The sequence below is a fragment of the Setaria viridis genome, chromosome 2 (genome assembly GCF_005286985.2).
Source record: "Setaria viridis chromosome 2, Setaria_viridis_v4.0, whole genome shotgun sequence".
Classification (NCBI taxonomy): Eukaryota; Viridiplantae; Streptophyta; class Magnoliopsida; order Poales; family Poaceae; genus Setaria; species Setaria viridis.
Window position 1 is genome coordinate 11,220,118 of NC_048264.2, and position 16,857 is coordinate 11,236,974.

The window sequence follows — 16,857 nt, forward strand, 5'->3', positions numbered from 1 at the left end:
TTGTACCAATCTACTACTCTACTCGGATGGATCGGACGTGGTTGTACTCAAGTTGATGGTATGTGTTTTTTTATTATTCTTTTTTTTTGAGCAGAATACAATTATTCTTTATGTTAGGCGACACGCTATTGCCACAGTTAGGCATAGTCACATAGAGTATATGATAGCTTGGTTAAAGTCAAAATTTGCTCATCCAATCTCCTACGGGGGTCCTTGCAAGCTTAGGAACATCCACGTCGAAGAAGAAAAAAATTTAATAATCCACCACGTCAGAACAGGGATACAATTATTTCTTTAATCTTAGATTTGGTGCTTTCAAACAAAAAGCAAAAGAAAGATCCAGCTCACGTGGCCCCTTCGGATCCCTCCACCCGCGGACACGCCGCGCCCGTGCCACTCGCTCGCTGCCGACGCGCTGCTTTGTCCTAATCAACCCATCATCCCCAGTCCGGCAAGTTGACCCCCCTCCCTTTCAGCCCGCCTAGTCTTCGACTGGCCTGCCGGCCTGCCGTGCCCCGCCGAACAGCTCAGCTCATCTCCCTGGCTCCCTCCGCCCCGCTCGTTAATCACCACACTAACCACGCAATTAATCCCCTCCCAAAAACTCCCCCCCATTCCCCGGCCACAAACCGCGAGCGCAAGCGCAGACGCAGACCCCCATTCTCTTCTCCGCGATTCGCCTCCCCAGATCTCGGAGCCGCTTGCGGCGTATGAGCAGCTAGCTAGCTAGGGGGATCCGAGGCGTGCTGGGCGGAGTGCGAGGTCGGCCGGCGGCGGGGGGACCGGGGGACGGGACGGCGGGGAGCCAGGATGGGGCTGATCTCCGGGATGGTGATGGGGATGATTGTCGGCGTCGCCATCATGGCCGGCTGGAGCCGCGTCATGCTCCGGCGCAGCAGGAAGCGCATCGCCAAGGTGGGTTCGCGTGAGGAGACGGGAATGCCCCCGTCTCTTTTCTCGCTCGCTACGCTGGAGTTGGATTTCACTAGGAGTAGCTGTGCGTGAGGGCTTGGTTTCTGCGGGTTCTGAGCCTTGCTACCCGGGTTTCTGACAGGCTGCGGATATCAAGGTGCTCGGGTCTCTCGGCAGGGACGACCTCAAGAAGCTGTGCGGCGACAACTTCCCCGAGTGGATATCCTTCCCGCAGTTCGAGCAGGTTAGAGGCACTTCCGCTACCAAAATGTCCGTACCCCTTTAGCTGGGCCGTTCTGGGAGTCTCGCCGTTCTGGTGCGGCCACTCCTGAATTCACAAGGCTTAAATTGTTGTATATTCTTCTTATTTTTCTGGGGAGGAAGTAAGTTACCTGTAGTCGGTAGAACGAACGGCTTAACAAAAGTTTGTTGGTTTCCCCTGTTTCGAGAGTACATGTGGGTGTCGGCAGAAGCTAACTGTAGGTGGACCTATGCATGTCTGGCTCAGTTCTGTTGGCTAACAAAACAAAATGCTAAACATATACTATGATATATTGACCGTGTGGATGATGAGATGGCTGGGCTATTTGTTTGTATTTGATCCAAACACAGGTGATATTGGTTTAGGGAGGGATTGTTGGGCGTGTAATTGATGTTTAGGGTCGCAATATATTGGAGCAGCCAGCCAGCCAGCCAGCCTGTAGGGCAGGTTTGAGCGCCTCGATGCTACGGGAGGCTGCTGTCAGTATGATGCATGGCCAATGTAGGTTCAGGTACTGGTGCTGTGATTCTGTAATGAGGAAGGGCCTACTCTTAGCATCACCAATCATGAAACAGAGAACCAAAGTACCCTGGGTTGAATCTAATTGCATAAGACTTAACACTAATTTCCATCCACCAAGGCATATGGAAAATATAACAAAGTGAATAGTTGATATGAAACTTGTGCACCATCCATAGTGATACAAAGTATTAGGGAAAAAATATGGTATGGTCATTGAAAAATATGGTCTGCCACATCTTCAATGAACTTTATATATATCTGCAGAAAATAATAGCACCATATGCACTTTATATATCCCTAAACCGTTAGCACCTAATATTGTTGAACATTTGACAGAAGCTCCTTGCATACGTGTACTTTGCTGATAGAATCTCTTTGCATATGTACTTGGTTTTTGTCCTGTTTGTACTTGACCATCAACTTCTGTAAGCCATAATTCGTTACTGATATCGTAAGCACTGAAACATGAGTGTGAAACTGCTAAATTAGGTAGGCATGCATTGACAAAATATTCTGTATCTACAATAGATTGGAAAGATCCTGACTTTTGAACATTATCTTACTAGTTCATTTCTTTGCGAGAGGCTGTTCATGGTCATCTGTACCTCTTGATCTGTAGAATTAATATTTAACTGTTTGCTACAGGTGAAATGGCTGAACAAGCATCTAAGCAAACTTTGGCCTTTTATTGCAGAAGTAAGTTTGAAGTTTTTTGGGTCTTAATCTTAGTTATAGTTCTGCAAAGTACTTTGCTTATTGTAAATCCTTTCTAGTAATGATAATCCATATGCTATTCCACTACAATGAATTTCATGCCTTGTATGATCTTATGATCTTTCAGCTTCTGTTGATTTGCTAATTGGTGTGTCTCATTTTATTCCTTTAATATTATTTTTATTTTGTTGATGATGTTATTGTGCTACCTACCTGACCTCTTGAATCTTGTCACTGTATTGAGCACAAATGAATTTTCTGAGTGTGAAAAATAACTAGGTTTTGGCATTTGGAATCTCCATTTTGTTGCCACATCGTATATTAGTGTAACCCGTTAAATTGTACTTGACTATAAGCATAAAGACAATTGAATGCAATTGAATGATCATGCACATGACATTTTCTATGCTTTTAACTGCACTTTGTGTAAGGCCACTAGAATACCTACAACACATAGTGTTCTAGATTCACTGAAAAACGAGAATACGACTTATTACATTTTATAGACATGTTAAGCTGTCCTGTGTTTATAAAGGTTCGAAATTGTACCTTATGAGTACAGTTTCAATCAGGGATGGATAGAGTAAACTGTTTGCATATCCATATTATTAGCTAAGACATGCCTAGCTGTCTGTTTTGCTACAATCTCATGCCCTTAGCCATATTGTTTAAGAATGCTAATGTTCATAAGCCCTATGTGCTGGACTTACTTGTTATTTGGTTTTAGGCTGCAACAGCAGTGGTTAAGGAGTCCGTTGAGCCATTGCTAGATGATTACCGGCCTCCAGGAATAAAATCTCTGAAGTTCAGCAAATTTTCTCTTGGAACCGTGTCACCAAAAATAGAAGGTTTCCTGTTTATATGTTTCATATTCAATTTTATTAATATCATGCTTTTCTTCCTTGGTGCATACTATTTCTTACAATTGAAAATTTCCCAAAATATTTTTCCAACACGCAAAAGGAAAAATAGTTCATTTCAGTCCTACTGTGAAGGCAACTCTCAATTTTGTGAGGATAATAGAAGCAACATATGCTTAAATAATTTGGTGGTTAGAATGTATATGTTAAAATAAGGGCTTATCAGTGAATGCTGAATATTGCACACAACATTGACATTGTGCCTGTAAATATTGGGAAATCAAGGTATGGTTTTTTGTCATAATTGACAATACTTCCTATGGAAGATCGATCGGCTGAAATAGCTCAAACTCAATAAAAAAAGCATTTCCTATAGCTAAACAGTGTCAAATACATGTCGAATAGCTGGGTTACCAGCATATAGTTGATGTAGTCCTCATTCCTATAGTCAACTGTGTGGGATAGAATAGAACTTCCATGCTTAAATGTGTTTCTGATTTGATATTTTTAATGCCAAGAAAACCTAAGTTGTGTTTATCATGTATATCATCTTGAATCTTACTGTGGGATTTCATAAGAATGACTTAAAAGTATGATGTGTTTTGTTTGTTTGTCTTGATCTGTGAAGGTATTCGTATTCAAAATCTTCAGCCAGGACAAATCATAATGGATATAGATTTCCGGTGGGGTGGTAATCCAAGCATAATCCTAGCTGTTGATGCTGCAGTTGCATCACTACCTATTCAGGTTTCTTTTTGATCTTTGCTACATGATGATTTTTGGAGACAAACTTTTCTTGATTAGAATCCTGATTTTTTTTTACCCAACCAACATGCAGCTCAAGGATCTTCAGGTCTACACTGTCATACGTGTTGTATTTCAACTGTCAGAAGACATTCCTTGCATATCTGCTGTTGTTGTGGCTCTCCTTGCTGATGCAAGTATCTACTAACCATTATCGGTTACTATCTCCTTTCTTTTTTATCTGATGGTTTCTATTTTCAGTACACTTCCCACATTTCCTTGTTAATTTATTTCTTTCTCCACCTATTGAACACCTTACCTCAACAGTTAAGCTTTTGAGTGGACTGGTTGGTTCATGAAACTCAATATGCTTTGAGAGTGCAAGGTCCTAAATATGAGACTTAACAAACAAAAATTGACAATACCCCCTGAATTTGTTTCACTATTGAACAAGAAATCTTAACGGATTCTTGCTTCAGAATGGAAGGTGGTCGAACTGGTTGTATTTGTCTATGTCAGTTGTTTTGAGTGCCTTTCATGTGTTAATGCTATACTCCTATATGTTGTCCTTCTGTCAGACTTCCAATGTTCGCATGTGGAGGTACAAACTGTGCAGTGTCACCTCAAATTGCCTTATCACCATCATCATTTAGAACTTTTGGAAATTAACATGGTTTTCATACTGCAACCTTTTAAACAATTGATTCCTTTCTTTGAAATGTTTTGAGATTTACTATGTCATTTGGTGATGTTCGATAATATATTCTTTTTAAAAATATTCTCTAAGTTATATTTCTGTGGTCTCAAGCAATTTTGACTATCAAGATAGCATTTCCCATGTATTTCCTTTAACTGGGTTCTTTGTACTTCAGCCAGAGCCAAAAATTCAGTACACCCTGAAGGCCATTGGAGGAAGCCTAACCGCAGTTCCTGGACTTTCTGACATGATTGATGTATGATGACTAGACAATAATTTGAACATTCTAGTCCTACCAACAACTATGAATAAACGTAACCATGATTCCTCTGCCTTTGATTAGGATACAGTCAACTCAATTGTTTCTGATATGCTTCAGTGGCCACACAGGCTAGTTGTTCCACTTGGTGTTAATGTTGATACAAGGTGAGTTTCTTCAATGTTAATTTTCGTCATCTTTTTTTTTATCATCTTAGAACACACTGCAATTAAAAACCAAAGATGAGGTCAACAAAGATTCAGCTCGGTTTTGCTGACTGCTATTTAGGGAAATTCCATCATTGAAAATATGAATACGGTACTGCACAATGATTTTAATTGGGAAAATGGAAATTTGAAAGGGCAGTGCTATACATCCGACCGTGTCGTCTGATTAATGCATGATACTGCTGATTGAGCCAGTCGTTGTCATTGTTTTTGTACAATGTCGGGCCATGAAAAGAGCAGGAAAACTGTAGTCGTACGGCAGTCTGAACTAGACCCTTAACACTGCAATGGCAGCTAGATACAAATTATTTTAGTAACCAGTCATATGTGTATTTTGATTTATGAACCATTTTAAGTATCTCTTGCTAGCTTTAAGGAAGGGATAATGATAATTATTGTTCCTTTATGCCTAGCTGAAAAAATGTTTTCATATATTTAGATATCAGATCCCCTTTGGCATTGGTTGATTTATACTACTTTTTCTTTCTCTACAGCGATCTGGAGCTTAAACCTCAGGGAAGACTTTCTGTTACTGTGGTAAAAGCAACTTCTTTGAAAAACAAGGAGTTGATTGGTAAATCAGATCCTTACGTGAGACTGTATGTGCGACCGATGTTTAAGGTCAAAACACAAACCAGAGATGATGACCTGAATCCAGTATGGAATGAAACATTTGAGCTTATTGTCGAAGACAAAGAAACCCAATCTGTCATTTTTGAGGTAATTCTATATTTTGTTTGGTCCTGTTCTTCTGAAAATTGTCCCTTGCATCAAGGAAAAATGACACCTCCCTTGACAAAAAGGGAAAATACACCATTAAACTAAAACAGCACGCAAGAATAAGATTGATACATCTGAGTTTGAAATGAAACTTTTTTCAAACCGCTAGACTTACCAAGGTTCCCTGAGATTAGATTAGGCCAAGAAAAAGCTTCCTTCCCTTTACCTCAGGCTCAGGCTATTCTGCGAAATATTCCAATTGGTCAGGATTACTGGGCCAGGATTGGATGTCAGCTAACTCGGGCGAATGGTTGGTAGTCTGGGCTAAAGCTGAGCTATGTGTAGTTCTGTTTCTGATGGACCTATAACTGCAGCCCATCCCTGCATGGTCTTACAGAAAAGAAACTTTGATGTTGTCTCCTGGATGGAAATCACCCTACTATGTATCTCACATGTGTGGATATATTCCAATGTATGAGGTTCAGGTTATTGACCAACAAGTTATTGGTTTAATTATGTCATTATGCTCAACGTTGAGGATCTGTAGTGAAAAATTAGCAGATTATACATAGTTGCATTGCACGACAAATTCATAGAATGTATTGTTACTAATAATTCCATCCTAAAGTAAACACCAACAGCTGTCTATCAAGTAGCTGTGCAGTTCTGAATATTGTTACTTTTAATTCCATTCTAAAGTAAACCCCAGCAGCTGTCTATCAAGTAGCTGTGCAGTTCTAAATTTATTGGGTCGAAAAATGAACCAGGTATATTAGGTTGAGTTCTGAATCCCCAAACATTCTATAACCAGCTAGAAACTGGCCCCAGTTCACTCATTGTTTTAAAAGTTAAAACAAAATTTGTCCACCTTTTGTTCCTCTTGTTTCTGTATTAGACAGATGTATGTTCAGAGCACTCATCTGTCTTGGATTCTGTTAAACTACACAGATGAGTGAGAAATGGGTTTTCTCTTGAACTTATGCAAACTGTGGAGCTTTAGTTCCATTTTACGTAGTAACTAATGTAAGCTTAAAATTAACCTTGGTTAATTCTTGACACACTCAGTGGCATTGTTTAGACTATTGTGTTGTTGTTAGCATGTTCAAATGTATGACATTTTCTTGTGTCATTTATGTTGTAAACAGGCAGAAAACACTTAGAAGTAAGGATTGAATAATAAAAAACACCGATGAACAGTATGTGATAAGATTATCTATCTCATCTTTTATCCTGGTGATGAACATTGCATTTTGGCCTCTAGAGTGTGGATCATTTGATCAAGTCTTGTCTCTTGTGGATGGCTGAGAAACTTTGCATGGAGCAAACAATCTTCATTTCTAAACTAAATATACATTGAGACTTTCTAGAAATGTCTTAATCACTGGACAAAACAAAATTCAGACAACATCTTTGAAGTGCTTCACGTTCAGCCTGGCTTGATAATTATGCTTTTCATATTGTCAACACTCGTAATTCTATCTTCTGAATTTTGTTCTCATTGTTGTGTGGAGTTAAATACGTTTGTGGTGGATTTCACAGGTTTATGATGAAGACAAACTTCAACAAGACAAGAGACTGGGTGTGGCTAAACTAGCAGTGAATGATCTTGAACCTGAGGTCGCCCGTGAAATCTCTCTGAAGCTGCTGCATTCAGTAGATCCACTTAAAAATAGGGATACCAAGGACAGAGGCACATTGTATGTTAAGGTCAGTGTGGGTTTTAATATATTCTTTTACATCTTCGACCCTAATGTAGCCTATTTCATTCAAGCTAGAGATCCTAGAGGATTTGTGAACAAGAAATACATCTTTGCTACATAGATATCTCCTTCAATGTCTAATCATCAATATTGCCAATCAAGCTCGGTATTTCTTAGTCTATTAGTAGATCCTGTCACATACATGGATATGGTTTGGAAAAAATCATCCTTCACATAAAGCCAAGCCTCCCAGGGACACCAGATTGTGAGCAAACCATCCAGATGTGCGCCAGCAACCCATGTCTCACATACTGCTTCGTCTTTCGCCTAGATCTCCTGCTAAATACCCTGAGCCTGAGCCTGAGCCTGAGCCTGACCTTTCCATTCCCCAGCCTCAACTCCTGACTGGCAGGCAGAGGCCACTGCGAGAGTCCTGCTACCCCTCCTATCTGCATTCTGCCACCACCTCTGTGCTCCTCCCTGTAACAATGAAAATGGTGACAGGTGGCTCGCCTTGATGGCTGAACTGCACCAGCTTCAGCCAACAGCAACAGGCAACAAGAATTATCAGATGGCTAGACCACTGCATATATATAGCAAGATTATAAGATTGAAAGCCATATTTCAACCTGTACATTTTTGGGATTCATCTAGCCATGTGATAATTTTTCACACAAAACTAATACAGAAGATGAATTGAAAATAAATTGCACATGAATCCTGAAGTATTAGCCAATACCCACTATAAGTTGTCTCTCAATTTGTCTGGAGAAGTTTTATCTATTACCTAGGCTTGGTGAGGAACAGAATTCCAAATTCTGAATCTCTGTATTAGTAGGCGGACTCTAGATGATTGAATCTGCAAAGTGGCAACATTGATAGTCGGCTGGAAATATTCATGATTAATATGATGGTGCTGATATATTGTTACAACCTGTCAGGTCATGTATCATTCGTTTACAAAGGAAGAGCAGCTGGAAGCCCTAGAGGCAGAAAAACAAGCCATAGAGGAGAGGAAGCGACTTAAGGAGGCTGGGATAATTGGTAGCACAATGGATGCAGTTGGTGGCGCTGCATCACTAGTTGGTTCCGGTGTTGGACTTGTGGGCACTGGCATTGTTGGTGGTGTTAGCCTCGTTGGTTCAGGACTTGGTGCTGGTGCTGGGCTTGTTGGCTCTGGTATTGGTGCAGTCGGCAGTGGCCTTGGCAAAGCTGGGAAATTCATGGGCAGGACTGTGGCGGGGCCTTTCAGCATGTCCCGCAAGAACGCCAGCAGCTCTACTGCTCCCCAGCCCGAACAACCTTCCGCATAGTCTGAATGTCTGATGTACAGTGAAAGGCAATTCTCATTTGTGACAGGGTTACCGTTCTACTTTCTGTAAGGCTGCTGCTATCTAGGATTACAGAGTTTTACGTTTGCATTTAAGCGTACCGCCCTCCACGGCATTGGTTATATGAAATATCTGCTGGTTTATTTTGTAAATCGCGCTGGAACTTTTATAGTGAAGGATACTGTAAATTAGATTGAGCTTCGACATTTACGTAACAGTGCAGTCGTATTGAAGTTCAAGGTGACGTGCCACTCTGATATTAGTCTATTTATGTTAATTGTTACTATGCTGTTAGTTTTCTTTGGTCTATTCATATTCGGGGGTGAGTAGAAAATGGATGGGTCAAACTGGAACCGTTTCATTTTTTTTGGAATATATTCTTATTAAAATGAGAGATTTATTTTGGAAATTTCAGAAGTCAATTCCAACACATTGGCTATATTTGAAGGGGGACCATACATTTGAGTTTCTTTCTGAAGCTACTGTGAATTCTAACTTGGCTACTAGCACATGGAACAACATTTCACATTTCCTTTTGTAAAAAACATGAGGCATGTTTTGGTCCTTACCTGCTCTTGGGGTTTGTGCGCACTGTCAAGCAGGAGAACCAAACATGCTGTTACTTAATAAACACAAATATTTATGTAGGACGTACGTAGAAATACATACGATACGTACTTTTTTAGGCCTACGCTAAATACCTGGTAAAAAGTGAATGTACAGGGTGTTTCCCTTGTCATCGTAACAGGCGGTCATCCTTCGGCTGGTTCAGTGGTTGAAAACCCGGTGAAATGCTCGTTTTATCGTAGAGCTACCCTCAAACTGTCTTAATCCTGTTGTAGAGCTACCGTCAAACAGTGTTTTTTTTAAAAAATATGCGTCCATTTACAATTTTCTAAATTAAACCATTTTATTTGGGTTTGACCATAACAGAAAATAATCGTACATGTCTGCGTAAGATTGAATATTGATGTTGCTAACTTTGGCCTAGGGAAGCTAGCACAGTGGCTGGTAGCAAAGAAACGAGGGAAGCCAGCACAGTAGCAAAGAATGTGGCAGGACGTAACATAGCAAACAATGCGATGTAGCGAACCGCAACCACAAAACAAGACACCGTTCAGGCGCATGATGCAGCGATAGGCCAACCTAAAAACCACAAGAGCATAATAGGCATAGACATTCTACATGCAGCAGCTGAAAACAGGACTAGGTAGTCAGTCACGAATGCATGACCCAGAACAGAAATCCACACTCAGAATACAACAGTGAAATATACTGCTAAAATGTCCATGCCAGTTGTTCAGAATCAACCAATACACATATCAAAGTGCACTTGGGACTGCTCAGAGAGACTAGAGACCATCCTTTGCTAAGGCCAATGGGCAAAGATAACATTCTCACTTGCCTATCAAAATCCAAAAACGGCGAATGGAGTTAAAGACTTAAAGCACAACATTCAGAGGAAGCAACCGACCTCATATTCTGCAGGCCCCTTCGACAAACCCAACAATCAGATCTTAGTTTTGCTATACCCCCACAAAACAAAACCTATTCCAAACAAGGAGACTAGAATCACCCTATTTGTCAGGTATATCTGCATGCACCACAAACTCTGCTCAGCTTTCTAAATACATCAAGACCAAAGTTATATTTAAACCATACTGTCCAGAGACGTTAGGTGATAACATAAGATAAACCTGATAACATAAGATAAGCATGTCTTTAGGTTAGGTTTATCTTATGTTATCACCTAACGTCTACAAGCTGTCCAGAGACGTTAAAAACTTCTGCAGATTGGCACATACAGAATAGAATGATATGTTCAGAAGGTCTCAAACTAAGGACAAGCTTAGCCCAAAAGGTCTCAAACTTCAAAACTATATACAGAGAACATGACCCAATACCAACAAAAAAACTAAACAAGTTTATCGTAGCCAGTAACATAATCACACAAATTTAAGAAACTATCCAATACCGACATCTCACAACACACAAGAATCTCATAAACTAAAAAAGAAGGATGTACCATACCAATTTCACTATCAAAGAAAAAATAGAACTACAAACCTTCAACCAGATTAAGCAAACAACTCAATTTCTCTTGCGTTGCCCTGCAGGACATAACAATGGAGAAACCAAACAATCTGAAGATTAAATAGTTTTGCTACATCTAGCTATCCATTCAACGAAATCAGGAATCAAAGCATGAATAATACAACTAAAACAGTCTCTTCATTAAGCACATACTGTTTGCACCATGAACTAATTTCAAGTTTCCAAGTATTGCACCATGACCTTGGATCCATTTTTTTCATACTGTTGAAAAATCTGCTTTGCCAGTCAAATCTTTATACAAGCTTTGTAACAGATTTCTACACTGAACTCTTGTAAAACATTTCCCTGAAAAAGCCACTTCCTTATCTATTGATGCTAACGGTGATAACAGAAGGCTTCTCAACCATTTCTGACACATAACCTTAGCAGCCATGTTCCCGTTCCCGGAACGTGGAACAACACTTATGAAAGGTTTTTATACTAAATTGTTCCCATTCCCGGAATGTTCCCGTCCCGGAACGACGTTTCCGGAACAAGGAACGTGGCCACGTTCCACGTTCCCGGCTGCTAAGCACATAACTACATCACTAAGAAATGGTCCTAGGCTCAAGGATAGCCTCTTTATTCTAATATACAAGGAACCAAAGCAACCAGATAGCATAAAGAAAGTTAAGTTAAACCCACACACCCTTTATGAAAAAAATACTACATGCCAACTAGCACCTTGACAAGGACAGTAAAGCATAGATTAAATGCAAAGTTCTATAAACATTTCACGTTGAGCAAGATGGCCAGAAATGACAAAATTAGCTTTTGCACAACTTAAAGATACGTCAGCAACGTCGCACAAAAAAAAAAACTCACAATTAGCTCCTTGTCCGAAAGTGCTAGTTAATGTCTTTCACTAGAGAAAACCTCCACATAATGTCATTAACATTGCTTCCACACAGACATTTAATGCAGTAAATTTCATGCCATCTAAATTAGAGACTGTTATTGTACACTACAACTTGCAAAGTTAAGGATACAAACCGACTTCTATTGAGTCGATATCCGAACCTGAAGATAGGCATGGCAGTTAAGTCAATGAAACTGAATATGGCTACAAACTACTCCTAAGTTTCTGCAGATTGGCACATAGACATACGGGCAATAAATCAGGCCTAACTGCAGCCCTACAACCTACAAAGCGACAAACATAGCATGCCTTTTGCTTTACCTGATTACTACAAACTTATTTGTGCCATGCTTGGCCCAAAAGGTCTTCAAGTCAATTGGATTAGCAAGGTTGTAACCTTCACCAACTAGCTTCTCAAGCACCTTTTTGAATGCACCTTGGCTCATCTTCCTTCCAGCAATACGTGCGCCCCGCCGCTTTGCGTTCATTGGCAGTGGATATGTTGAAATAGAAGTTGTGCAGCATGCAGACTGCCAGCCACCTGCACCCCACCGGTAGCATTGCTGGGGAGTTCCAGTGCATGAGCACACCGGTGTTGGTATATTTGAAAGGTCCAACTCAATACCATTGATCACCATCCCCACAGTCTTCCTAGGTCCCCTTCCTCGGGGCGCATGACCATTGACAGCCCCATCCTCCCGTGGAACAGCAGGCTTCTTAGGCTTTTTAGGCTTCGGTGACTTAGGCTGCCGGCCCTGCTGCCTCTTCTTCACAGGTGGCTCAGTCCTAACCACAGAATGGTCCTCAACCGGTGGAGTGGGCACGTGGTCCTCCTTACATGGAGGAGGCTCCTGCGGCTGCGACGGAAGCTGTGGTTGCATCATCTGGAGAGTGTGTGGTGCATCTGGCATCATCCCGTAGCCAGTAGGGTGGTGATGTACTGCATGTCCACCGTGTCCAGGATGGCCACCATGACCAGGATGCCCAACATGTCCAGCTGGCCCGACAGGGCGAGCATGAAGGACCTTCTGCTCGCGTGGATGTTGGTGGTGCGAGGGGTGCAACCAAGCTTCATTGCGCGAGAAGTCCATGTGAATAGAATGCGGCTCGGTGGGCATGCCGCCAGAGGCTCCACCTCCGCCACCGGAGTCGCGGGAATGGTGCGAGTGGAGCTGGTGCGGGGCATTGTGGTGCCCATGGTGCTGCAAGAAGGCACCGGTGGGGAGCAGCGATTTTGTGTCACGGTCAGCCGGCACAGACGACATGAGCTGCAGGCCAAGGTTGCCTTTCATCGTGTCGTAGAAGCCCCAGTTCCGAATGCTGAGGTTGCCGTCGTCGTCCATCTCCGAATGCGGAACAAGCAAGCGCAAATCCGTAACCGGGGAGAAAGGAAACCGAATCCTGTCGCGGTTCTGGTCAGCCCATCCCCGCAACTGCCGTCCTCCAATCGCCAATCCCTACGCACACATTCTGTCAATCAGATAAGAGCATCAAGGTTCCACCGGAAGCAGGACCTAATAAAAATTCAAAATGGCATGGCATTCTAATTCTAACCAACCAAACCCTAGGTACCAAATCGAAGCTAGTGGGCACCATACGCAGATAGCTGCAATTCGGTCAGATCCGGATACAAATTGCTGGCAGCTCGGTTTCGCGCGGCAGGACGCGAAGGGGAAGGGAAGGCGGGGGCGTACCTGGTGGACGCTCGTCGCCGGCGAAGGGCGCCGCCGCTCCCCCGGTCGCCGCCGCCAACGGGAGAGACAGAGCCGGGGCTGGGGCAGGGGCACGGGACGGGAGGCGAACGGATCCCTGTGGCGAGCGTTACCGAAACTACGTCGGCGGCGACCGGGCAGCGCCCGCCGGATCGAGAATGCTCTCGTGTGTATAGGGCTCGCTCTCGTACCTGCCCTGATTCACGGCCCAGTGCGCACCTCTGGTGCCCACAAGACCGGCCCAACAGAGTCCCCTCTTTCGCCTTCAGGCCCGGCCCAACAAAGACAGTGGTGCTCTGCTCTGTCCAAAGGTTCCTTATCCTTCTTCCTCGGCCGGCAACGCACGCGCCTGTCTTCCCCGTCACCGGCGGGCACAGAATCACCTCCTCCTCCTTCATCGTATCCATGGTGCCAGATCTCAGTCTCTCCGTGGAGCCGCTGGCTCACCGTCACTACCACCCCGCAGGACGAGGCAAGTGCTCTTTTATACCCTGTCACTGCTGCACGCTCTGCTGAATGCTGATCCAGTGACTGCGGATTTCCGAGCATCTTGTTCAGGGTCACTGGGGTTTCGGGGAGTTCAGAGCCGAACAGTGCCACGGAGGACGACAAGGATTACGATGCTCAGCCGGCAGAATCTGGGAGCTGATGGTGCCGCCGGCACGCCCCTGTACCTTGGGATCGACTTCGGAACTTCAGGAGCGAGATACGCCCTGATCGACAGGCAAGGGGCCATCCATTCGGAAGGGAAACGAGCTTATGCACCTGTAAGATTTCGCCGATTTCTTTTGGCTGATCGATTGGATTGGGTAGAATTGTGTGCCGATTTTGGCTTTTGGGCGTCTCATCGTGCAACCTTTGATTGGAGTTGCTAGGCAGGTCGGCGACGCCGCGGGCTGGGCGAGCTCCTGGCGAGCGGCGCTTTTCCAGCTCCTCGACGACATCCCGCCGGCTCACCGGCCGTTCATCTCCTCCATCTCCATTGACGGGACCTCGGCGACCACGCTCATCGTCGACAGGTTACGATCGATCTCCTCACTTCTTGCTTGTCGATCGTGCACCCAACGATCCGACGCCGTCAATTAATGTTCTTTCATCTGCGTCAATTAATGTTCTTTCATCTGCGAGCTTGCAGCGAGACAGGGGAGCTCCTCGCCGGCCCGTTCCTCTACAACGAGAGCTTCCCGGACGCGCTGCCCGCCGTGGAGTCGATTGCGCCGGCGAACCACACCGTGTGCTCCGCATCCTCCACCCTCTGCAAGCTCGTGTCGTGGTGGAACACGACTGGCGCTGCCGGCGGCGCCGGCTCGGCCGCCGTGCTGATGCACCAGTCCGACTGGCTCCTGTGGCTCCTGCACGGCCGGTACGGCGTCTCCGACTACAACAACGCGCTCAAGGTCGGCTACGACCCGGAGGCCGACGCCTACCCGAGCTGGCTCATGTCGCAGCCGTACGCGCCCATGCTACCCTCTGTCAGGGCACCTGGAGCTCCCATCGCTGTTGTCAAAGATGACGTGTGCTCACAGTACGGTAAAACACCAGCTCCATCGTCAACAATGTCTCATCTTCTTTTTACACAAACATTCATGCTACATTGTTATCGTTTCATCTTGATCATTTCTAGCTGAAAATTTGAAGGTTTATCACTTTATTTGGTCGTCAGGGCTCTCCAAGGAATGCGTTGTCTGCACGGGGACGACGGACAGCATCGCTGCGTTCCTTGCAGCTGGCACCACCGAGCCGGGGAGGGCGGTGACGTCGCTGGGCTCGACGATGGCGATCAAGCTGGTGAGCGAGGCCCGCGTGGACGACGCGAGGTTCGGCGTGTACAGCCACCGCCTGGACGACACGTGGCTCGTCGGCGGGGCGTCCAACACCGGGGGAGCCGTTCTCCGGCAGCTCTTCACCGACGGCGAGCTGGTGGCGCTGAGCCGGCGCATCGACCCGGCCGTCGCGTCGCCGCTCGAGTACTACCCGCTGCCGAGGAAAGGCGAGAGGTTCCCGGTCTCCGATCCCGACATGGCGCCGAGGTTGACGACGAGAACGATCCGAAACCCAATTTTCACCGATGCTTTGCATGATGGATCTCTTCATCTGCAGATTTTGACCAAGAACACGTTGCGATTTCACCGTTGGCCTTTTCATTTTTTTGCCTCTGAAGGTTGCAGCCACGGCCCGAGAGCGACGCGGAGTACCTGCACGGCATCCTGGAGTCGATCGCGCGAATCGAGGTTTGAAATGAAATCAAGCTCCGTTTCTTTCAAATTTTGCGGATTGGAATGTTTCTGAATCCGTGTTACCAACGACCAATGCAACTAGGCCAAAGGGTACAACCTGCTGAGGGAGCTCGGCGCGACGGCCGTGGAGGAAGTGTTCACGGCGGGGGGAGGGGCGCAGAACGACAGGTGGACGGCGATCCGGGAGAGGGTGCTGGGCGTGCCGGTCCGGAAGGCGGAGCAGACGGAGGCGGCGTATGGAGCTGCGTTGCTGGCACTCAAGGGCGCAGATCGCCGCGTAGGAGTGCCTAGCTAGCACACGTGCTAACGGAACCTGGGCAAGTGTGTCACACTAAAATCTGGACAATCTATGATGAGCTCTGTGGGTGGCATATGCTAGCTTGAATGTTCTTCTCGACAATGGCGGAGCACGCTCAAAATTTTAGTGCTGATGAGCTCTGTGGGTGGCATAGCTCTGTTGGGGGCGCTCTTCCTGTGCCGACAGATACACACTCTTGGCGCGGGAAGGATAAGAGTAGATATGATCTTCTTTTATGGAATAAGTCTAATCTTAGCCATCCAACTTTTTTATTTTGTCAAAATCAAGCTGCAAATCAAAGTTGTCTTTGACCCGAAGTCTCCATCAATGCTAAAAGAAATCCATAAGTAACAATGCTGCAACTAATTGGCCAAATACGACCCTGAATAAATTCATAGTTTTCCATATGGCTCATGGCCCTTGATGCAATACCATCCATGTCACTTCCCTTGCTATAGTAGTTGTCATCTATAAGAAATCACCACCTCTTTCTTATGGCATTGAGCACTTTCAACATCGTTATAGCACTGCGTGGAGAAAGTTTACTAACGTATTGTGACAACCTACCCTCCCAATTGTCTACATTGGCTAGGCAATCATAGAAAAGGGCCAATATCTTTTCTTGCACACGATTGATACCAGTTATGATATCAAGGCGTTGCTTCATGAAGGAGTTGTAAAGGGAGGTGTTCCCTTCTTTCTCCAAGCC

General features: G+C 44.7%; 3 protein-coding genes across 5 annotated transcripts; 2 read left to right on the plus strand and 1 right to left on the minus strand.

Moving 5' to 3' along the window:
• The first annotated feature begins 468 nt into the window (after window positions 1–468).
• Window positions 469–9,187, plus strand: LOC117842271 (calcium-dependent lipid-binding protein). The gene is made up of 11 exons (XM_072292104.1): window positions 469–915; window positions 1,055–1,156; window positions 2,342–2,392; window positions 3,138–3,258; window positions 3,899–4,017; window positions 4,109–4,211; window positions 4,891–4,967; window positions 5,055–5,137; window positions 5,692–5,917; window positions 7,457–7,624; window positions 8,559–9,187. The coding sequence occupies exons 1-11, from the start codon at window positions 811–813 to the stop codon at window positions 8,928–8,930; spliced, it is 1,527 nt and encodes a 508-aa protein (XP_072148205.1). The 5' UTR covers window positions 469–810; the 3' UTR covers window positions 8,931–9,187.
• A 2,769-nt stretch (window positions 9,188–11,956) lies between these two features.
• On the minus strand, window positions 11,957–13,762 carry LOC117842274 (protein Barley B recombinant). 2 transcript variants are annotated; one of them, XM_034722663.2, is made up of 2 exons: window positions 13,596–13,762; window positions 11,957–13,358 (listed from the first exon to the last, which is right to left on the minus strand). In XM_034722663.2, exon 2 carries the CDS (start codon window positions 13,242–13,244, stop codon window positions 12,219–12,221), a length of 1,026 nt encoding a protein of 341 aa, XP_034578554.1. In that variant the 5' UTR covers window positions 13,245–13,358; window positions 13,596–13,762; the 3' UTR covers window positions 11,957–12,218. The 2 variants fall into 2 exon arrangements, with proteins under 2 accessions (XP_034578554.1, XP_034578555.1); XM_034722664.2 differs by having other exon boundaries at window positions 11,957–13,371.
• Window positions 13,763–13,926: 164 nt separating this feature from the next.
• Window positions 13,927–16,412, plus strand: LOC117842272 (D-ribulose kinase). 2 transcript variants are annotated; one of them, XM_034722661.2, is made up of 7 exons: window positions 13,927–14,085; window positions 14,172–14,380; window positions 14,493–14,632; window positions 14,749–15,143; window positions 15,277–15,643; window positions 15,775–15,844; window positions 15,933–16,412. In XM_034722661.2, exons 1-7 carry the CDS (start codon window positions 14,019–14,021, stop codon window positions 16,143–16,145), a joined length of 1,461 nt encoding a protein of 486 aa, XP_034578552.1. In that variant the 5' UTR covers window positions 13,927–14,018; the 3' UTR covers window positions 16,146–16,412. The 2 variants fall into 2 exon arrangements, with proteins under 2 accessions (XP_034578552.1, XP_034578553.1); XM_034722662.2 differs by lacking the exon at window positions 13,927–14,085 and having other exon boundaries at window positions 14,237–14,380; window positions 14,489–14,632.
• The last annotated feature ends 445 nt before the right edge of the window (window positions 16,413–16,857 follow it).

Excerpts from the sequence above, each read along its gene's own strand:
- LOC117842271 (XM_072292104.1), top strand. The coding sequence starts at position 811 with ATGGGGCTGATCTCCGGGATGGTGATGGGGATGATTGTCGGCGTCGCC. Across the intron at positions 916-1,054 it reads GCAGGAAGCGCATCGCCAAG|GCTGCGGATATCAAGGTGCT; the intron begins GTGGGTTCGCGT and ends GGTTTCTGACAG. Across the intron at positions 5,918-7,456 it reads CCCAATCTGTCATTTTTGAG|GTTTATGATGAAGACAAACT; the intron begins GTAATTCTATAT and ends TGGATTTCACAG.
- LOC117842274 (XM_034722663.2), bottom strand. The coding sequence starts at position 13,244 with ATGGACGACGACGGCAACCTCAGCATTCGGAACTGGGGCTTCTACGAC.
- LOC117842272 (XM_034722661.2), top strand. The coding sequence starts at position 14,019 with ATGGTGCCAGATCTCAGTCTCTCCGTGGAGCCGCTGGCTCACCGTCAC. Across the intron at positions 14,633-14,748 it reads ACCACGCTCATCGTCGACAG|CGAGACAGGGGAGCTCCTCG; the intron begins GTTACGATCGAT and ends GCGAGCTTGCAG. Across the intron at positions 15,144-15,276 it reads TGACGTGTGCTCACAGTACG|GGCTCTCCAAGGAATGCGTT; the intron begins GTAAAACACCAG and ends TTTGGTCGTCAG.